Source organism: Octopus sinensis, linkage group LG6 (assembly GCF_006345805.1).
Source record: "Octopus sinensis linkage group LG6, ASM634580v1, whole genome shotgun sequence".
NCBI lineage: Eukaryota > Metazoa > Mollusca > Cephalopoda > Octopoda > Octopodidae > Octopus > Octopus sinensis.
In genome coordinates, this window is record NC_043002.1 from 73,721,948 (window position 1) to 73,746,233 (window position 24,286).

A 24,286-nucleotide genomic window follows, 5' to 3' on the forward strand; every position below is an offset into this window, starting at 1 on the left:
ATTATAAATAGGTGACCGGTAATAAAGTCACAGGGAAAAGTCACAGTAATAAAGTCACAATTTTGGCTAGGAATAAAGTCAGAATTAATTTGTGGTGGCCGGTAATAAAGTCACAATTAATTTATGGGATCCGGACAAAACCCCTGTGACTTAATTACCGTGACTGTTTTTCCTGTGACTTTTTCTACCTGGATTCTATAAATAAATATATATACAATGAATAAATATACACATAATTAAAATTTATTAACAGGTTTTAGTGATGAACGGATGAGATTGGCTAATGTTCTTGAAGAGTAGGGTCTCCTTTATTATTCCAGAATGCTTGTCAATGGTGCGGGAAACAAACGGCCACATAAAGTGTACTTGGGTGCATGGAACCGACTTCTTCCAATAAGCATTAGCTACTGACTCTGTTTTGTGTCTGAAAGAGTTTCCAGAGCACATACGAACATCATACCAAAATGTTAGGAACAAATATGGATTACAAGGCGATTCAAGCATAGCCCCTTCGAACGGTCGAAGTTTTAATGGGAAAATATTTTTCTTGATAAATTTATATCTAGGCTTACCGTATGTGAAGTCAAAGATCGATGTCTCATTTTCTCCAAAGAAAAATATATCAATGTAAGGCCAACGGAATTCTTGATTTTTCAAAGTTTTAACATCTCTGAAGAAAAATTTCCATTGAAATGTCCTTGGATTGGACACTTGAAAGCCAGGCACTGACTGTGATACAGTGTAAAATGTGTCCCTTTGAGAATAATTCATAAAAATATCAATGTCATCGTCCCACGGAATGATACCATGATGGCGATAAGATCCTAAAAGTGAACCGCCGTACAAGAAAAATACAATATTGTGACGCCGACAAATATCAATAAAAGATTGAAAGACATACAAAAGGAGCTTCTTCTCTGTAGGGCTAATGGTGCTTTGGTAAATAATAGCCAAGGATTCGTTTCCTGTCACTGATAAATGGGCAGTTTCGTTGATAGCAATGCCGATATTAGTGTCATTAAAGCGAAAACTTCCAACAAGATCGGGAAACGTGTCTTTATCGTAGTTTCTTTCGGCGATGACATAATTATTCATAATTACACGAAACTTCCTTTGTTTGTCTGGGTTAAACTGCCAAAGTGTATTGCTGACGAAGAAAAATATAATTATGAAAATTCCAATCGCCAAAATCAATTTCTTTGGCTGTAGCGGGTTTTTTAATCTATATGCTTTACGGCTCAAAATACATAACTGCGACATTTTCCGTTCTCTCCTCACTCTCAAACTCCGTTTCTCTTTTTATCTATATTTTGTTCTGATCCTTTTTCTTGCTTCTTTTTCTCCCTTTATCTTCCACCTTATTTTCTCATAAATTACACCAAAATTTAACCAAAACTTCAAAGAAAATGTTAGGCTTTTTCTGAGTTTTGAACTGGAAAAGAAAGGTGTAATTTTTAATGTTTTAGTGTTTGTGGTTTTCTATTTGCGACCGACAGCGTTTCAAAGACAAAACGTGAATTCCACTAAAGAAAAGGTAAAGGATGGGGGTATATTCAAGATATTTATTGTGACACATGTTGCCCCATTACTGGCTTCTCTTAACGTAGATGTCTATATTAATATATAAATATTATATATTCTTGCGTACAAACAAGATTATAGATAAATATTTTGTAATGTGACATTTTGTTTTGTGTTTTATTTTGAAGTTTTATAGTTTACTACAACTATCATCACTTACAATTGCTACCACCACTATAACTACTACCACTACTCCTATCACTACCACTGCTACCATCACCACTATAACTACTACTACCATCATTACTTATATCACTACTACTACCATCACCACCACCGTTACTACTACCAGTTCCACTACCACCACTACTGGTACCACTACGATTACCATCATTACTTCTATCACTACAACTACCATCACCACTCCTACTAGTACCACTACCACTACTACCAGGACTACGAATACAACTACTACTACTACTACCAGGACTACGAATACAACTACTACTACCACTACCAGTACCACGACTACGAATACAACTACTACTACTACTACTACCACCATAACCACTACTACTACAACTCTACCATCACCACCACCACCATTACTGTTACTACTCTACCACCACCATCAATGCTACTCACATCACCACCAGAGATGAGTTGTGCTGCTGCAAGTTACCCTGAAACAAACTAAAGGAAGTTACCTTTTGTTTTCAAATTTATATATATTTTGGGAACTTAGTTTGTTACCCTGATATAAATCTGATTGCCATGTTACAGCAATTATTGTTATATAAGTTAGTATCCTGGTTTTCCATTACTATATCATTAAGTATAGCAATAGCAAGTGGTTCAGAAAGTACAAATGTAGTAAGAATTTAACCTTTTTTGACAGAAAAGATGGGCCTGTTTTGACAGTTCTGAGTAGTAGCTTTTTCACGTGTCACAATTTTATTATGATCTTTTACCTAGAGCTGGAAGCTATATTACAAGAGGCTTTTAAAAGAAACATCAACTATTGATGTGATGATAGAGGGTAATGGCCTACCTAGAGTGTATACTCTCTGGAGCAGCTCTTAAGTTTGGCCCCCACCAACAGGTAATACAACTTATACAAGAGACCCAAAAGTGTCGTCCCCATAGAGGAATCACTGGGGGTGGACCATACCATTACCCTACTGACAGGGAGAAATGATATTGACTTGTTTCTTTAATAGCACAAATTAATATTGCATTGTTGCAGTTAAGAACCCTGCAATGAGAGAGAAGGATGGGAAAGCTGTTCAATGAGACCAAGTGGTGATAGCGCAATGGGGAAGCTAAAACCATGAATGCTTTAGTGACACAACTCAAGTGTGTACTGGTTGGAGAAGTCCTTGAGATTGGCCACCATCACCACAACCACCACCTATACAGGCTTACACAGCAGACCCCAAAGTGATGTGCCATAAAGGTGTTGCCTGGAGCAGACTGCTATCCTTGCCTCCACCCCACATGCTACTCCACTGGAATGCTTCCAACCCCTACTCCTGCTCCATGCTAAGCAATCGAAGCAAGAAGTTTGTAGTCATGACTATTAGTTTTATAGCCATCCAGTAAAGGGATGTGTGCCAGCTGACTAGAGGATCTAATCTTTCTGAAGGTATCTGTCATGTGAGAATGGTCGTATGGTGTCCAAACTATAGCAGGTATGTTGTATTTTTCATTGACATTTTGAAAATCTCTTTGTAAATATTGCAATCTTAAAACCTGATTTGATTTCCATGTCTTTCAGCAATATTCACTAAAACAGATTGGATAGTGTTGCCAACAAACATGGAACTAGAATTATTCATTTTAATTTGGTTGATATGTACAACTTGCATCTGATTGGGTGCATTTCCAAAAGTACAAGTCTATGGGTGATTGCATTAAAGGTTGGGAACAAGAGTATCACAACAGAAAATGGTGGGCCCTAAATTCTGCTAAGCAAACAATAATTTTGAGCAAGGTTCTCTAACACATTGACATTTGTTTTGGCAGCACTTGTTCTGCACGATTCCAACAGCCTATTCAAGACAATTTCTACTTCATATGGTCTACAGTTTATGCTCTAATCAGTTTATCCGTAACCACTGACTGTTCTAGATGTTGTTGGCTTCGGGTCTTTAATCATTATTGTATACATCTGCTTGATTATCAGAGTAAACACCTTTCCACATATCAGAACCTGTAAGCCTCATGCACTAGAATAGCTTCTGTACATATTGTCTTTGTCCTCTTAAGTCTTTACTGCAATGATCAGATTTACTTAAGAGAATCCCATTTGAATTGAGGCACAGGAAAGAAGTCACTGTCTGAGGTAACTAAGATAGTCGGCATCAATCTGCAGGAAAGTAGAGGATAAGGAAGACTAAAATTAATCATGTTAAATCAGAGTTCTCTCAGTTTGGCCTGGAGAGTCAAATCTTGACTTTTTATTAGTGTACAGTCAGATGCTATAAATATCATGATATTTTTAGGATATAAGTGCTTTATCTATGCAACAGATAAATAAAATACAAGTGAAATTAGTGGGATATTAAGCAACAACCAGAAATGGTAATGGTTCCAAATTTTGGCACAAGGCCAGTAATTTCAGGCAAGGTGTAAAGTCGATGACATCATTCTCAATGCTCAACAAGTACTTATTTTATCGACCTGAAAGGATGAAAGGCAAAGTCAGCCACAAAGGAATTTGAACTCAGAACGTAAAGATGAAATTCTGCTAAGCATTTTCCTGGCGTGCTAACAATTCTGTTTGCTGCCTTACAACTGGAAATCATATTAAGGATAATTTGTTTAGTCTTGCAAAAGAAAATGGAAGCTCAATACACTAGCATTGTTTACTTTAATTCTATATTAAGATTTAGAAAGCTACATCCAGTGAGTTGACTTCTATGCACCTCAGCTAATATAATGAAGTTCAAACCGAAAGGCTTATGCTTTTAAAAAAATACGTTCATCTTTGCTTTCAGCGGATCTTCATCTCAATTTAACCACAGTTTGATACTTTTCCACAGATTTACTTGCAAATGAAGATATAGTATTTTAAATGTTAGTACATTTGTTTTCTTTCAAACATTTAAAATTAGTTGAAGAGCCAGGACTTTCTTTCTCACCATGTCACCAATGAAGGTTAAGGCTATCCCACTCATGTAGCATAGCTAGGAGTGATAGTGGTAATGGTGATCTGCCCATGCAATGCTGTTAGACAGGGAACTCTTTGGAGTCTGTTGCACAAGCCTGTATAGGGGTGGGAGTGGAGAACAAACCCAAAGGCTGCTTTGGGTAACACACACGTTAACTACACCACTGCCTCCCTACTCACTGACTAAATCTGCTAAAAAAAAAAGAGAGGAGTGGCTGTGAGGTAAGTAGCTTGCTTACCAACCACATGATTCTGGGTTCAGTCCCACTGTGTGGCATCTTGGGCAAGTGTTTTCTACTATAGCCTTGGGCCGACCAAAGCCTTGTGAGTGGATCTGGTAGACGGAAACTGAAAGAACCCCATTGTATATATGTATATATATATATGTGTCTGTGTTTGTCTCCCTAGCATTGCTTGACAACTGATACTGGTATGTTTATGTCCCCGCCACCTAGCGGTTCAGCAAAAGAGACCGATAGAATAAGTACTGGGCTTACAAAGAATAAGTCCTGAGGTCAATTTGCTTGACTAAAGGCGGTGCTCCAGCATGGCCGCAGTCAAATGACTGAAACAAGCAAAAGTGTAATTAGTGAATAAAGTCCAATCCATTGACAAGAAAGCAGCCTCAATTTCAAATTTTCACTAATAGGGAACAGCCATTAGACTTTGCCATATAGCATTGGATCCTCAACCATTGTTTTCAACAGCTGCAGGAAACATAAGTAAATGTATTTTTCAGATCTGGGCCACTGAGGTCAACTTTGTAAATACCAAGGTGAAAAATTTGAGTCAATGATTCATACGAAAATATTTCTATTATCAGACTATGATTATACTAATATGCAGTCTTTGAAGAATTCTCAGAAATATTTTTATCAATTGCTCCGAATCAATAGAAAAACTATCAATGTTGAATATGCTTAGGCCTATAAAGCAACCTTTAATTTAGCACCAATTCCTGGCAATTTTCCCTAGTTCCAATCAAAATGACAAATAATGTATTCATTATTCAGAATCTGTAAAAAAAAATTTGTTGCATTATTTAAAAATATATAACTTGTGAAAACTGACCAAATAAATAAGAAAGAAAGAAAGGAGAGACAGACAGACAGAAAGAAAGGAACAACTTGTTCCTTATGTCAGCCAAATTATCATATACCACTAGATTATATTTAAGTAGGTCTGATTAGCATGAAGTGAGAACAGCCCATTGTGTTCAGAGGAGAGAAGGATGGAATTGATTATTGCTGGTAACAATCTCCAGTGGTTCTGTGGTTCAACCAGGCTGATTTGGATCTTCTCTTTCTTCTCACAAAATGTTTACCTTTTATGAAAGAAGTATCAAAGTAGGAAGAAAAAAAAATTGAAAAATGAGAAACAGAAAAAAAAGTTGGGAATATTCAGAAATTTAAACTAGATAACTATCACTATCTTCTCAAATTAATAACAGTGCTAGATGTCTTGATTTTGCTTTAAAGAATTCAATTGACCATATTTGTTGGGGTGAAAGACAGGCATCATTATTCATGGCTAAGTTGTGATTTTAGCCCCTGAAGATCAAGTGAAAGCACAAAAGCACAGAAAAATGATTTTTGTTTTTTTAAGTGACACTCTTTCAATTAGAACTTCACAATATAAGCTTGGATGCATGGCAGTTACCTCATTGGTCTTATCTTGTGAGGTAAACATAATTAAGGCCTTATTGCTTCGATGTTAATATCAATGTGGAGTATAGCATTCAACCATCCACAAAGACTTCATTGATATTTCCAATGTTATTGCTCTTAAAGCACCATTTGAAAGATTTGGGGCTATAGGTGTAAACTTTCATGTGTTTTGGTAAGTTTTTTCTCAATGACTAAAAAAAAAGTAACATTCCAGTAGTGAAGTTAAATATACATTGAAATAAAGTTATCAAAAGAGAACCTAATCTGAAGTTGTATCTGATCCTATCGCATCCCTGACAGTATCCAGTTTCATCAGCATAGAGATACTTATTTCAGATGTGTTCTGGTGGACAAGAAAAATAACACAGCAGAAACCTTTTCATTACTATATTTATTTTGAGATGCCCTGTGTTTCTTTCAATTACTTTAAATATAATTACTTTAGTAAAATAACTTAGTTATCATTCAGCTAGTGTTAGGAACATAAATTATGACTAAGGTTTGGCGGAAAATTTTGATTCGAAACTTATGAAAACAAGACATTTGTAGCCAGAGCCAGTTTCAGCCGAGTTGGTAATGAAAGGGTTAATAGAGTGTGCAAAAGTCCAAGGCATTGTTGAAAGATAGAAGTGCAGAGCTTTGAAGCCTAAAAGAATAAAAGCAAATTATTCCGTCTATCCCATACAATGTATAGTTTGAATATAACTATTTTGCATAGATCTGTGGCAGAAAGATAATTCCAAAAGAAAGGGTATATAAATTGAGAAAGTGTAGTACAAACACTAATGGTGCATGAGCTTTGAGAAACATTCGAGTTAGTTGAAATAATTGTGAGAATTATCCCAAAATAGTCTTGGAGTATTACTATGTTTGATAACACAATGTGACAAATTTTTTTGCCTTTGATTAGTAAGTGTTATTTCCTATTTGCTTCTATCTAGAAATCAAAGGAAATTACTATTCCCTTCATACTGCTTTTGTGACCTGGACATCAATGTTTTGAAACTGACATATTTTCCATCACATTTCAGATTCAGTGCTGAGTTGCTGAAGCAGAAATATCGTTATAGCAAATATTCTGCTCAATACCACAGATTTGTATATTAGTTGACCTTAACCACTTGAGCATGTCTCTTAGTGGCTGACAATATGTGCATTTCTGATCATGAACAGAAGTAGAGGGGGGATATCATAGCCATGTGTTGAGAGGGATGCTTTTGGGTTTGAATAAATATCATAAAAGCAAAGTTTGAAGGAAATATTGGCCATTTTTCATACTTTCTAGGAGTAAGTAAATAGGAAATAACAGTTGCTGCTCAAGGATAAAAATTGTGTTACATGGTGTAATAGATGTGTTGAGCAGCAAAGCTGGAAGTTCTGAAACATGAAGTTCACTTTGACAATTGGTCCATAATTCATTTCTTTAAGTTTCCAATAAAGAGAAGTATAAAAGTAGAGATGCAATGTAACCAACTGATGAATTTAATAAATATATGCCAAGTTGCAGGAAAATAAACTGGGTCTAAACAGAAAAAATTTCATGACTTTCCCATAAAAGAATCATCATCATCATTACTGTTTAACATCTGTTTTCCATGCTGGCATGGGATGGACAGTTTGACTGGGGACTGGCAAGCCGGGAGGCTACACCAGGCTCCAATCTGATATGGCAAGGTTTCTACAGCTGGGTGCCCTTCATAATGCTGACCACTCCGAAAGTGTAGTGGGTGCTTTTTACATACCACCAGCATGGGTGCCAGTCAGGCAGCACTGGCATCGGCCATGACTATGATTTCACTCAGTTCAACAGGTCTTCACAAGCACAGCATATTGCCCAACAATTGGAGGGTGCTTTTAAATGGGTCAGTTATGTGATACTGGCATCAGCCACGACTACAATCTCACTTGGCTTGCTGGGTCTTCTCAAGCACAAGCATATCTCCCAAATTTTCGGTTGCTTGTCAACGTTTGAAGGTCCTGTTTCACCACATTGGGTCTACCTCTTCCACTGTTAGGGTGTGACACTTCTTCACACAGCTGTTCTCATCCATATCAAACACATGACCATACCAGCACAGTCGTCTCTCTTGCCCACTTCATCTGATGCTTCTTATATCCTACTTTTCTCTCAGGGTACTTACACTCTGTCATGTATGCACACTGACATTACACATTCAGCAGAGCATACTAGCTTCATTTCTTTCAAGCCTATGTTTTACTGCCATGTAACATGGCTGTTTGTAATAGGCTATATACAGTCTACCTTTCACTCTGAGCAAGAGGCCCTTTGTTTCCAAAAGAAATAGGAGCTCTCAGAAATTTGCTTAGGCTATTCTTATTCTAGCAGCTACATTCTCAGAGCATCCACCTCTGCTACTGTTTTGGTCACCTAGGTAACAGAAGTTATCAACTACTTCTAGTTTTTCCTCCTGACATATGATGGAATCTGTTTTCTCTACATTGTTGATGTTTATTGCACCTGTGCATCTGCCACACACAAAAACTATCTTCCCAGTTAACCTTCCTCTGATATTACTGCACCTCTTATGTGTCTGTAGCTTACACCGGGTACATCTTATGGAGTTTTACCTACACCTTTTCTACAGATCGAGCAAGGCCATCTACCTGAAGGGATTTGTAATTTGTCCACCTTCCTATTTACTAAGGCTTTGGTTTTGGTTTTAATTCGATCTACTCAACTGGATTCAGTTTCATGCGCCTAAAATATGTGTAGTGTTATATTAAATCTCTTTGTTTATGTTATTGCCAGAAAAGAATTACATCAGTTATTCTATAGGGACTATACTGCTTTTTATTTTTTTTACAATAGTCTTTTTTAAAAAACTTACCTTGAAAATGTTAATTGCAGAATGTTTATGTTATCTCTCTGTAAAAGATATGAATTGTGTTGAAGGGAGTTATTTATTAGACTTCTTGTGTGTGTGTAGGAAGGTTTTGGCATACTTATCAGTCTCTTTTCATTAGACTCAGTGAAGCAATTCTTACTGAGATTTTTAGTCCACACTTTCCTTGGGAAAAAGCCAAAATCTTCTTTTAACACGCAATTAACACTATAAACCTTAGTTCCCATCAGATTAAATTAAGCAGCGTCAAGCCAGAAAGATATTTTATATGAGTGGCCATTTGCGATAAAACACCTATGTAATTAATTGATCCATGATTTCTGTCTATTTATAGTTTCTGTGTCTAATGAGAGTTCCAGCCAGGCTTCCACTGTTATCTAAATTCAAAATTATGATATGAATTATTTTGGAAATGTTAGCCACATTCTGCCTATCAAAGAATAGCAAGCGTTGACTCAGGTAAGTCATACTTCAACTTTAGCATCAACATTTTGATTTGATTCCAAATCAGCTTCCAAGAATTAATTGATTGTTTTCCTTCATACATTATGATCACTTAGTCTTAGTATGTTTCTTCTGTATCCCCGCCGCCACTCTTACTTGGACTTACTCTCTTTCACTATTCTTCCGCCACTTTGCAATCTCATTCTCTCTCTGCCTCTTTTCCTCTTCTTCCTTTCTTCTTCGTCATTTTTGTTCATCATAAACTACAATCACAAGCCAACCGTTGTATACGTGCTGCAGCTATTTCGATTCGGCAAGCAATCAAGATTGACAAAAGAAGGTCAAATCAATCAGCCACTGTTTTCTAAAGTTTATAGAGCAAAGTACACACTATAGTCAACAGGCTTTCGTTCTCTGGTTACCTTCATTTTCAGTGTTTATTTACCAGTAGTCAGTGGATATTTTATTGCATCACTTTGATTATGGTTTCTTGAATTCTCCAACTTCATCATAAACATGTCATTGTTGTTGCTGTTGTTTAACCCCAGACAAATCTTGATTGAACAAACCTATGATCAAAGGTGTTCCAGTTATGATCATTTCAACTTGTTTTGTATGCAAGGAACTCAAGACTACATTATACAATGTTTCCATTTTTAAGATGGCAACATGAGACTTAAGGAAGATTTTGCTGTTACATCTAGCAGGTCAAATGACTATGTAGAGGCTCCCTAATTATCTTGTCGCTATAAAGATGTGTGTGTGTGTGTATATACCTTAAACATAACATACATATATACATACATACATATTACATATGTATATATATATATATTTATATATCTACACTCTCAGAGTGGTTAGCGTTAGGGAGGGCATTCAGCTGTAGAAACTCTGCCAGATCAGATTGGAGTCTGGTATTTATGGAGTTATTCTCAGTAGCTTCGTAATGTTTAGGCATTCATTCAATATGGAGGAGATAAGTCATGTTTTGACTTTCTCCCTTAATATAATTATGTGTGTGTGTGTGTGTGTTGATTATGCCTGCACTGATGATTAGAAACTGCATTTTGTGCACTAACTATGAAATCATATTATTTGTGGCTGAATCTGTTTTTTAGGAGCTCACTTCAAGAGTTGCATTCCCTCGCGTTCGGTACACTGTATTTATTATGGTAGTTTTGACTTTAAGAGTCCCTCATAGCATGAGGCATTTACATGTAGTGATGCCCTTTATATATATATATATATATATATATATATATATATATATATATATATTATATATATATATATTATTAATTTAATATATGAATTGTTTATTTCCATGCTGACAACCTGATAATTATCATTAGCATGATTTTTATCCTTATTTTATGAATATAAATAAATAAAATATCAGTACAATAGTTTTACTCCTCATCAAAAACCTGCATTTTCTGTGGTCATGTGTTCATTGTGAGAAGATTTAGATCTAACATTTTCAAATCTATACTTGCAAGTATTTGTGTATAGACATGCAAACTCACTTTGTTATGGGTATGTACTAACACTTGTTCATATATTTTTACATGTATTGTGCTGATGATGGAAAGAAAATCTAAGATTTTAACCTTGAAATCAGTTAATTCACAATTAATGTGGAGTCTTTTTTAAATATCTTCTCACTAGCCTGCTTTCAATAGTATGTATTTATGGGGTTTTTCTCGGTAGCTTCATAATGTTAAGACATTCTTTCAGTGTGGTACGTACGTACATACGTACGTACGTACATACATACATACATACATACATACATACATACGTACTTACGTACATAAATTAAAGAAGACAAATGAAAATAGTTACACCATTAAATGTCATGAAGTGAAAATGTTTTTTTTAAAAACAATTCACAGAAAAATAAGTTTCATCATTTTTTTTTATTGAAAGAGTAACATTTTCTTTTAATTGTCAAAGAAAAAGATTTCTTATGGAATATAGGGTTTCTCTTTTCACAAAAAGTTAATATTTCTCATCATCTTTATAAATATAATACAGAAACTGTCTCTTAAAAAAATTTGTTAGGAACTAGTTTTTATTGTTTTTGAACTTATTAAAAAATAAGGTTGGTGCTTACAATAGTAACATTCTAATTTTTTCATTTAGTCTAGACCAGTGGTTCTCCACCTGTGGTACACAAAGACAGTACTGGGGGTCCGTGAAATGAATTCAAAATTTCAGATGTATATATATATATACATATACATAAGGATAAGCATATTAAAAGGGGTCCTTGGTAGTGAAAACATTGGGAACCACTGGTCTAAACCTTCTTTCTATCCTTGAGTTTATTTCACATGTGGTAATATTACGTAGTCAATGATGTTTATGTTGATTTCTTGAAAAGAGATGTAACTAGTAGCTCTGTGATTACAAAAGGTAAATTTGTTAGTATATGGTCAGTAATGTACACTAATTAAAACTTAATTCATATAAATAATTCAAAACAGTTATCCAGGAATGTTTTCCTGCCTTCCTTCATATAACAGCTGAATTCTTTTCCATATATTTGTTAAGATTGTTTATAGATCTTCAGATTATGGCATCATATAACAAAGTTGACACACATTAGGGCGACTTTTGTTTCCATGGCTGTTCTTTACATTTGTCAATAGGCTGTTTCACCAAATGCAAAGACCGTATATTTTAGAATGAACTGAGGACCATCTACAATACATTTTTTATCAATGTCGAGCCTTACAGACTTGTTAGCATGCCAGACAAAATGCTTAGCAGCATTTCATCTGTCTTTATATTCTGAGTTCAAATTCTGCCAAGTTTGACTTAGCCTTCCATCCTTTCAGGGTCAATAAAATAAGTACCAGTGAAGCACTTGGGTCTATGTGATCGACTTACCCCCTCCTTCGAACTTACTGGCCTTGTGCCAAAATTTGAAATCGATATGTTCTGGTAATCCATGATTGTGTGTAATTTTATATCAAAGATTCCCTACATCACACATAACAAAGTATTGTTGTTGAATGTATTAGGTAGATGGGCGAGTATATCAAGACCATCTTGTATAAAGCTCTTTATATGTCTGAAGAAAGGTTTCATAAATATGTCTCAAAAGTTATTTAAGTGATGTGTATCACACGTCAGGCCTGCTGTGATGGGTCTCAGTTGCATATCAGCTAATGGTAGTATGATTGCACAATTAGATCTTTGCTTTTATGCATGTGCATGTGTGTCTTTTATTGCATGTGCATATGCAGGAGAGGCGTGGATAACATACACATTCATACAGATAGACATATAAACATGTGTATATGTACCTTTTCTCCCCCTCTCTCTCTATGTATATGTATATTTATATTATATGTTTGTGTGTACATATAGATACACATACTACTATATATATCTTTGTGTGCATATACTGTATGCGTGTGTGTGTTCATTTGTTTGTTTGTCCCTTTATTCTGAATTGCATCTTTTCATGTCAAAAAGTGACAGAGCCACCTGATTAACAGAGATCGATAAAATAAATACCATAGCGAAATTGTGACTGAAATCCATTTTTGATTGACAGTGAAGAGCCCCAGTATGGCCCAGTCCATTGACTTAAGCAACTAAATCAATGCTCTACAATATGCGTGGTTATATGTATGTGTTAATATATATATACCTATGTGTATATATATATATATATATATATATGCATATATGCATTATGTATATATACATATATACATCATGTGTGTATTTATATACATAATATAGATATATATATTCAATATATATATTTTCATACATACATAATATATACAGTGAGACTGTATGTGTTCTTCTGTGTGTGTGTGTGTGTGTCAGTGTGTGTGTGTTTGTGCATGTGTTGTGCGTGTGTGTGTGTGTGTGTTAGTGTGTGTTTGGCCAAATATTAGCCAATTGATCAAAGAAATAAAAACGGAAAATTATTCCAGTTTGTTTTTTTTGTTTCTTTCTCTTTCAGAACACTACTTTAGTTCGTGACATCATCATCTTTTAAGTCGTTATCAAAGTCACTTTGATTCCTTTGAGTTAGTAATTCACTCAGCTTCAGTTGACAAGTATTACCTTGCCTAGCTTTAGATCCGTTTCTTGTGTGTGTGTGTGTGTGTGTTTATATATATATATATATATATATATATATATATATGCATATATGCATTATGTATATATACATATATACATCATGTGTGTATTTATATACATAATATAGATATATATATTCAATATATATATTTTCATACATACATAATATATACAGTGAGACTGTATGTGTTCTTCTGTGTGTGTGTGTGTGTGTCAGTGTGTGTGTGTTTGTGCATGTGTTTGTGCGTGTGTGTGTGTGTGTGTTAGTGTGTGTTTGGCCAAATATTAGCCAATTGATCAAAGAAATAAAAACGGAAAATTATTCCAGTTTGTTTTTTTTGTTTCTTTCTCTTTCAGAACACTACTTTAGTTCGTGACATCATCATCTTTTAAGTCGTTATCAAAGTCACTTTGATTCCTTTGAGTTAGTAATTCACTCAGCTTCAGTTGACAAGTATTACCTTGCCTAGCTTTAGATCCGTTTCTTGTGTGTGTGTGTGTGTGTATATATATATATATATATATATATATATATATATATACACACACACACACACACAGATATATATTTATATTAGAACTGATCTGTAATTGTGGTAGAGTAAGACGCTGAGAAGTGGAAAAGTCTCTTCTGCATTTCATTTCACTTGATGCCACTCAATTACATTTTGGAGTGATGAAGACCACAAGACTTTCAGTGACTCCCTTAAAATATGGGAACTCTGTGTCTACTGAAAAGAAACCAGATGCAAAAACGCCTCTGTGATGTGCAGTATTTCTTTTAAAGCGAAACTAACCTTCTGGAAAGACAAATTTTTATCTTGCTTTCATACCTTCCTTAAGCAAGTTTTCTCTTCATGCATCTCTTGTATTCTCAAAAAAATACTTGAACTTCAAATCTGTCACTACAAACCTATTACTTATATATACAGAATCGATATCATTCCTGCAATCATAAAACACTTTTCTAATAGTAAGTATTTAAGTCCACAAAGCATATATCATGTTTATATTCATTTAATTTCTCTTAGATAGGGGTAAATGTTTAAAGAACAGAGTATTCTTACTCTGTGTGTGTATATATATATATATGTTTCGCATAGCCCCAGCCCATCCAAAGTACCTTGGATTGCAGAACGACCTGCTGTGCTTACCTTGGATCGTAGGGTGACCTGCTGTGCTTGAGGAGACCTATTGAGTCAAGTACATCAACATCAAAATAAATATCAATTGGAAATTGTAGTTGTGATACCTGTGCCGGTGGCACGTAAAAAGCACCATCCGAACGTGGCCGATGCCAGCGCCACCTTGACTGGTTTCTGTGCCGGTGGCACATAAAAAGAAACCAACCAATCGGGGCTGCTGCCAGCCTCCCCTGGCACCTGTGTAAAAAGCACCCACTACACTCATGGAGTGGTTGGCGTTAGGAAGGGCATCCAGCTGTAGAAACACTGCCAGATCAGACTGGAGCCTGGTGCAGCCTCCTAGTTTCCCAGACCCCGGTCAAACCGTCCAACTCATGCTAGCACGGAAAATGGACGTTAAATGATGATGATGATGATATATATATACACACACTTTATTGAAAAGCAGCAGAAATATTAATAAAACTGTTACTCAGAGTTTTACATTCCTGTTCATTGGACATTTTCTAAACAAAATTATCCAATGAATGAGAATGTGAAACTCTGGTATTTGAGTACTCTTTTTTCCACCTTATTTTGCATTTGTGTGCTTACTCCAGTATATATATATATATATATAATATATATATATATATATATATATATGTGTGTGTGTGTGTGGTGTGTGTGTGTGTGTAAATTATTTAAACAAGGTGTAGTAGTAGTTGTGTGGTAAGTAGCTTGCTTACCAACCACATGGTTCCGGGTTAGTCCCACTGCATGGCACCTTGAGCAAATGTCTTCTACTATAGCCTCAGGCCGACCAAAGCCTTCTGAGTGGATTTGGTTGATGGAAACTGAAAGAAGCCCGTTGTATATATGTATATCACTCCAAAATGTAATTGAGTGGCATCAAGTGAAATGAAATGCGGAAGAGACTTTTCCACTTCTTGGCGTCTTACTCTACCACAATTACAGAACAGTTCTAATATGTATGTGTGTGTGTTTGTGTGTCTGTGTTTGTCCCCTCCACATCGCTTGACAACCAATGCTAGTGTGTTTATGTCCCCATAACTTTGCAGTTCAGCAAAAGAGACTGATAGAATAAGTACAAGGCTTACAAAGAATAAATCCAGGGGTCGATTTGCTCGACTAAAGGTGGTGCTCCAGCATGGCCACAGTCAAATGACTGAAACAAGTAAAAGAGTAAAGAGTCATCATTTCATCCAACTGGTTGATGTATACATCTGCTGTAATTGATTTACCAGGTCTCATGAAGCTGTAGTGGATTACACCAGTGCTGGACCACTAAACTGACACCATTAGCCTTTTTGGTGAATATTCTTTTTTGGATTGTGTTTTGGCACTTTATCTCTATCCAACCACTGTGCAGAATGGTTGCTATTGTTGTAAAGAATCTATCTTTTCATCACATGTAACAATACAATGTGAAAATGGTTTGCTTTTATGCCATGACAGCAAGTTTCAAGACGATGTGTCATTTAATGCTCATTCAGTTCATGTGGTACCCACTAGTCCAGATTCTTTACCTTGCCAATTTGTTTCAGATGGTCCACTACAGTTGGAATCGAAACATCAAACCTTGCTGCTAATTCCTCATGCGTAGCTTGAGATGTATCTGCTTCCACTATAGTTTCCAGTTCATCATTATCTACCTAGATCTCAGGTCTACCACAGGGCTGATTTTCAAGAGTAAAGTCACCAAACTGGAACTTTTCAAGCCATCAGCATACAGTGTACTCATTTGCTACATCTTTACTAAATACCTCATTGATGTTTCAAGCTGGGATGCATTGGTTCCACAACGGAACTCATATTCATAAACACAAATTTTTTATCTATCCATGGATTCACAAAAATTGATTTACAACAGAAAACTCACCATTGCATTTCAAAAAGTGATGATGTATCTCTTCAATATTGTAAAACAAAGAATTATCCGGATGAAACATTAGAGTTAATGACAGTGAAACTTGATGTACTGGAAAATCAGACATTTCATTCTTAATGATCTGATATCATCATCATCATCATCATCGTTTAATATCCGCTTTCCATGCTAGCATGGGTTGGACGATTTTGACTGATGGCTGGTGAACCAGATGGCTGCACCAGGCTCCAATCTTGATTTGGCAGTTTCTACAGCTGGATGCCCTTCCTAATGCCAACCACTCTGAGAGTGTAGTGGGTGCTTTTTACGTGCCACAAGCACGGGGGCCAGTCAGGCGGTACTGGCAACAACCTCGCTCGAATCCTTTTACACATGCCACCAGCACAGGTGCCAGTAAGGCGACTTTGGTAATGATCACGCTTGAATGGTGCCCTTTTATGTGCCACTGGCATGGAAGCCAGTTGGCTGCTCTGGCAACGGTCACGCTTGGATGGTACTCTTGGCACCCTACTAGCACGGGCACAAGTGCCTGTAAGGCGACGCTGGTAACGATCACGCTCAAATGGTGCCCTTGAAGTGCCACTGGCATGGAAGCCAGTTAGCCGCTCTATCAATGATCACGCTCGTATGGTACTCTTTGCACCCTGCTAGCATGGACGCCAGTCATCGAATTTGATTTTGATTTTGCTTTTGATTGATTCACCACTTCATTCCAGGTCTTCCTGGGTCTACCTCTTCCACAGGTTCCCTCAACCTCCAGGGTGTGGCCCTTTTTCACACAGCTGTCCTTGTCCATTCTTGCCACATGACCATACCAGCGCAGTCGTCTCTCTTGCACACCACATCTGATGCTTCTTAGGTCCAACTTTTCTCTCAAGGTACTTACACTCTGTCGAGTATGCACACAGACATTACATATCCATCGGATCATACTGGCTTCATTCCTTGCAAGCTTACGCATGTCCTCAGCAGTCACAGCCCATGTTTCACTGCCATGTAGCATGGCTGTTCGTACACAAGCGTCATACAGTCTACCTTTTACTCTGAGCAAGAGGCCCTTTGTCACCAGCAGAGGCAAGAGCTCTCTGAACTTTGCCCAAGCTATTCTTATTCTAGCAGCTACACTTTCAGTGCACCCACCTCCGCTACTGACTTGGTCTCCTAGGTAACGGAAGCTATCAACTACTTCTAGTTTTTCTACCTGGAATGTGGCGGAAGTTGGTCTCTGCGCATTTTCAGTGTTTATTGCTCCCAAGCATCTGCCACATACAAAAACTATCTTCCCAGCAAGGGTGACTGTGTGGTTAGAAGCTTGCTTCCCAACTACATGGTTCTGGTTTCAGTCCCACTGCGTGGCATCTATCAGAAGTGTCTTCTACTACAACCTTGGCCAATCAAAGCCTTGTGAGTGGATTTGGTAGACGGAAACTAAAAGAAGTCTGTCATGAATTTTCTTACCATATTTTGCATCCTCTCTGTATTCAGTAACCCATATTTCACTTCCATGCAACATTGCATTGTGGATGTTAAGCTGAATGATAAATCTTTTGCCAATCTCTATCTTCCACCAGATTAAAAACACATTTATATGCAGTTTATGCTAAACCACGCAGAAACAGAGATGGGATTACACAAAATCTAGATGTGATAGTCTTAGATGAAACATTTGGAATCATCCTACTGAAAGAAACACCTCAGTTATGAAAGCTCTGTTGCATAAAATAATTGGAAGTGGCTCTAAAATACTTTTGGAAAATTTTTTTAGCGATGTATATATCAAGACCGAACCAAAATAAACAGTTTTCACTACATCTAAATTTGAATTGAATTTTAAGGTTGTCATAGATTTATTTACATAGTCCTTGTAAGGTTGTATAGAAATGCTTCTGGGTTTTAAATGCCTTTAAATCTGTCAATAAAATGAGAATCAGTTAACTTGATTCCATAACCTTATGTAATGCCAAGGCAAATCAATCCTCTTAGTGAACACATTAGCTAACACACACACAGATATTCCTTCAATCAAATACTTCAGGTTCTTACTAAAACAACATTCCAACATTGATTATTTAATAAACATTTCTAGTGGGGAAAGAGAAGTATTGATACAGAAAATCGACTTCCATTTGTTTTATCATATCTTGTATCAGATACTTTAGGATTCAATGTATTGTTTTAAAAAATTCATACATTTAAGTTCCTCGGAAGATCAAAGATTTTTAAGTTTCAGAAGTCTTTCTTTTCTCCTTTTTTTTTGTTATTTGTGTGCACGCGTGCGTGTGTGTGTGTGCATGTGGAAAGATAGAATGAGAGTGAAAGGGAATGAGAGGGAGAGGGAAGGAGGAAGAGAGAGGGAGAGAAAGAGAGAGACAGAAAGGAAGAAAGAAAGAGAGGGAGTGAGAGAGAGAGATTTCAATGCGTACTAGATATTTAAGAATGTTTACCTGACATATTCGATAAAATATTGAAAATGTTTTGTAAATATTTGTATAAAAAAAACATGACAAATTAAAACAGCTAGATAGTGATCTAACAATACTGTTGACTTCCAACGATAAATCTAATAATACTATTGAGTTGGTGCATAATTATTGCAGCTTTTTTTCAACTAATTTTATTCAACAAAAACAGCAATATTTAACAAAAGCATCTTTAAATGATGGTCTGCCAAGCAAATAGGAAGCAGTAATTGAAGTAGATGGTGAATATGCTCTAGAATAATCATTTAAAGATGTTTTTGTTACATATTGTTATTGTTTTTGTTGAATAACATTTACTCTTTTACTTGTTTCAGTCATTTGACTGCAGCCATGCTGGAGCAGCACCTTTAGTCAAGCAAATCAACCCCAGGACTTATTCTTTGTAAGCCTAGTATTTATTCTATCGGTCTCTTTTGCCGAACCGCTAAGTTATGGGGACGTAAACACACCAGCATCGGTTGTCAAGCGATGTTGGGGGGACAAACACAGACACACAAACATATATATATATATACGACGGGCTTCTTTCAGTTTTCTGTCTACCAAATCCACCCACAAGGCTTTGGTTGGGCCAAGGCTATAGTAGAAGACACTTGCCCAAGGTGCCACGCAGTGGGAATGAAACCGGAACCATGTGGTTGGTAAGCAAGCTACTTATCACACAGCCACTCCTGCACCTATTATTTGTAGAAAAAAAGCCACAATAATTACGCACCAACCCAATATATAACAAGGACAGAAATCAGTATACTTAGACTAAATCCATGAACACACAAACATGATTATGTGGTCAAGAAATTTCTTTGGGAACTTAGTGGTTTCATATTCAATCCTGCTGTATATCAAGCATTTTGCTTTTTATCATGGCTTCAAATTGACCTTGTGAGTGAAATTTGTTTGCTGGAAGCTGGATGCCGCTTAAAGGGACCGTTTCTGTTCCTAAGGAAACTTCACCCAGTTTAACTATGCTTTCTGATCTAGGGTACCTGCAGCATTTACGTCTCTAATCTGAGGGTGACTTCCTTTCACCAGTCTTAGAGGTTATGCAAAAGTTCATGTGCTGCCTTTCTTCTTGGAAGCCATAAAAACATCTACACCTGACCACTTCTAAAACCGCTTTAGACAGGAAAGGAGCAGTTCAAAATCAAATAGTTAATGATAAAAAAAAAATGCAGTGGTTTAATAATCTTTTATTCTTTTACTTGGTCATTTAACTGTAGCCTTGATGGGACACTGCCTCGAAGGGTTAGGCTGAACAAATCAATCACAGACATTTTATAAAACAAAATCTAAACATTTTAAGTCTAGTATTAATTCCATCAATTGCCTTTGCCAAACTGTGAATTTACAGATGCACAAACAAATCAACACCAGTTATCAAGCAGTAGCAGAGATAACACATGCACACACACAAATTTATGTATGTATGCATGCATGCAAATTCCAGGCACAGTGGTCTTGAGAATAGTCGACGTCCTGAGCATTGAGGCAATGGTACACTGTTTACATTGGACTGCATACTTGTTTGAGGAAAGCACTCCTAGTAGAAAACAAGACCATGATTCAAGGATTGCGCAGTCTTCATTGAAGAAATGTGAAATATGAGAGGTCAGTTGGGAAAGTAATGCTTGTCATTGCCAACAATGGAGGAAACAAGTAAAGGAAGAAGGGGATATTTTCACACCCCGCCAAAAAAAAACTCAAAAAACAGGCATTTTTTTATGATGCTTGAAAATGCACTGCCAGTTAGCGAATGGGGGAAGTTTGGTCTGTAATATCAGCAGACATATATGTTTCTCAAGAGCTGAGCTCATTAGTCACCAGCAGATTTCTCTGAGTGCAAAATGTTTTTAATGATCAGCGATGGTCTTTCCTCACTGGTGAACAGCCAAAATATATATACAGGGTGTGTAAAATATTTAAGGACAGATTTATGTTTATAAAAAAACAGATAACTTTATTTATCAAAAACTGTTATGAAGATAAAAATAAACCTTTTCTATAATGTTATTCAATAAAGTCACCTTCAGCTTCAACAACTGCTTCTATGAGATCCGAATCATCTACATGCTCAAATGAAGTGGTCTTGGTTCATTTTGGACATTACTCTGACTATGGCAACTTTAAAAGAATCTTTGTTGTTATGGGCATGCTCATTGGCATCTCTCTCAACAATGTTCCACATGTAATATTCCAATGGATTGAGATCTGGGGAATTAGGAAGTCAAATGTTAGGGGTTATGTGGTCATGAAAATTTTCAACCATTCATGTTACTAGAGCCATGTATGATAGTGCAGAGTCTTACTGAAACACATATGGCCTTCCATTGCATACACTATCTATCCAAGGCTTAACAATTATTTCCAGGACCTCAATGTAGGTGGCAGAGTTAACTCTAAGGTCTTGTGGAAAGAAGTAAGGAGGCATATCATGTCCTTCATTGCTGACAACCCCTAAAACCATGACTATTGCAGGAAATTTTGTATGCATAGCACTTGGACAAATGGTCCTATCAGCTCAAAGCCTTAAATATTCTCAAAATATCAATTAGTATTGTTATGATGCAATTTTGCCTGACAGCCTTAATGAGACAGTAGACTCTTGTGCTAAACTTACTGTATTTCTCATATTTTCATTCCATCATCTATGAGTTCTGGAATAAAGTATTATATTTGTATTATATAAACTGCCGGCATCAGTTGTTAATTGTCGGAGCACTGCATCCTTCAAAACTTCCATACTTTCTGAGATTCGCCAACACTACACCTGATTTTCTCCCCTCCATACACACACAAGCATGTATCTGACTCATACATTGTTCGCTTTCCAGACATTTGTACATTACTGCATGTACTCTATACACACTTTCTGACAAGTTGTGGTGCACCTGAGCACTGTATACAATAATTTCATTATTATTACATTATTATTATTTAGATGTTCAGTGATAGTAGACAGGGTTGGGTTACCAAGAGAAAGGGACTGTAGCAAATCAACAAAATCACTGAAAACTGAGAAATTAGGCATTAAATCAAATCCTGCTAAAGCTGCTCCAGCCTTTCATTGATCTACATTTAGAAGAAAGTCACATTATAATGGGGGGAATTAAAAACACATAGAAAACAAAAGTTTAAGTTGATATTGTTTTTATTCATAAAACATTTATGCATGAAGGAATTGTTTTTAGATTTTATTTTATTTTTGTATTCAAGCAGAGACGTATCTGTTGTGGCTTGTAAAGTTAGCAGACTTTACATGAGTTAGGATTATTATTATTTTTTTTTTCTTTATCACATTGCAGTTTTCACACACGCAGCCAATATAACATTCACAATAATAGATAATTTTCAGCCAGTAAGTTACAGCTTGCCATAATAAGGGACTGGCGGCAGTAAACTGGCTGAGAACCAATAAACCTATACAGACAATAAACTAGTTGAAGTAAACATGCCTCCTTGAAAAAAAGAACAAAAAAAAAACATCAGGAGCATATAAACACATACAAGACAAGAAAAAAATAACAGAAGTACATTGTTTAAACAACAAATTAAATAAAAATATATTTTAGTCATAGCATCACATATTGCACATAGACTAAGTTTAACTTAGAAATGCTTTAAAATAACCTGCTTTCTCACTTCTTTCAGTGATTAAAACAAGTTATTTAAGCAAGACAAGTTAACTTAAAAAGGGACTTATATATCGCTCCTTCAGGTTACAAATCACACACATCTATACATATAGAAATAATAATTTATTCTTAACCTCTCAATACAGAAGATACAGTAAACATTATTTATATACAAAAATACAGACATATAGAGAAAAACTATTTACCTAAACAAATCGACTAAACTTTTTCTTGATATGCTTATATTTATCTGATACAATCTAAGTGTCACTGGTTGGTAACAATGCTAATACTCAGAAATGATAATCCAAAATTGTTTCCATACACCAGTGTCTAAGTAAGATACAGCTTTTGGGGTGGATGGGTGGAGGACACAATTAAAATAAGTGAGACATTTTGTAGCAATGTTAGAGAGAAATGTAGGACCAAAGAGATTTTGGAGGTTTTTTTTTTTTAATGCATTCATTATTTCGATTTGTGTGTCTAAAAGGCAGAAAGAGCGTTAAATAATATCACTACCACCTCCCAGAGACATATGAACTGTTAGGTTTGAAAAATTCACCCAGGACGATTTAATTAAAAAAACCTGTCATAGTAAGACATTGATCAGATTTAGGACAAGTCTGAGATCTAGTTTACTGACTGGAATCCAAAAATCGAAGACATTCACACCTAAGTTACAGTCTAACAAAACTCGGGGAAAGTAAATCTTGCAATTGCTTTTCCCATAATGTGCCGTCTGAGACAAATTCTTAGTTTTTATTGAGTTGGCCAAAAGGTCTTTCTTTCATAACATTCTGATGATAGGGAAAGCTGAAAATATAAGGCCACTGATGGATTTCTATAGTTTGGGTTGATTTGTAGTTTCATCAGTGATTAAGTTTTGTCACTTGTATGTACATGAAGATCAAAAGAAAGAGCCAAAATGATATCAATACCTGCAAGCAGTAAGTTTGTAAAGATATTAAATAAAGAAGGTGAGAAAACATCATGGTGATATATGCAGAATAGAATATTGGTATTTATGCAAGACGAAATGCCTAAACCTAGGAAGGAATGCAAGCATTTTAGAAGACAAAGGGCAACACTAAAGTTTCTCATCAAGAGATCTGCATTAATTTCAATTAAAAACTTGATATGCTGCATTGTAAAACAAATGATGCAGAGACAATAGCTATATTTACCTGTCTGTTTTTCAACAGACAAACTTGGTACTTCTACAAGAGAAGACTCATCTACAACTATGAATCCAAATTTTATTGGAAGTAAACAATTTATTATAGTGTTCATTCATTTAGACATGTAAAACAAGACTACATCTTAGCATAGGAATATCCACCAACTAAGGAATATTTTG

General features: G+C 36.0%; 1 protein-coding gene across 1 annotated transcript; it reads right to left on the reverse strand.

Moving 5' to 3' along the window:
- Positions 1–221: 221 nt before the first annotated feature.
- LOC115213450 lies at positions 222–1,541 on the reverse strand. The gene has a single exon (XM_029782429.2). The coding sequence runs from the start codon at positions 1,258–1,260 to the stop codon at positions 247–249; it is 1,014 nt and encodes a 337-aa protein (XP_029638289.1). The 5' UTR covers positions 1,261–1,541; the 3' UTR covers positions 222–246.
- Between the last annotated feature and the right edge of the window lie 22,745 nt (positions 1,542–24,286).

Coding starts and splice junctions, on each gene's coding strand:
- LOC115213450 (XM_029782429.2), bottom strand. CDS start 1,260: ATGTCGCAGTTATGTATTTTGAGCCGTAAAGCATATAGATTAAAAAAC.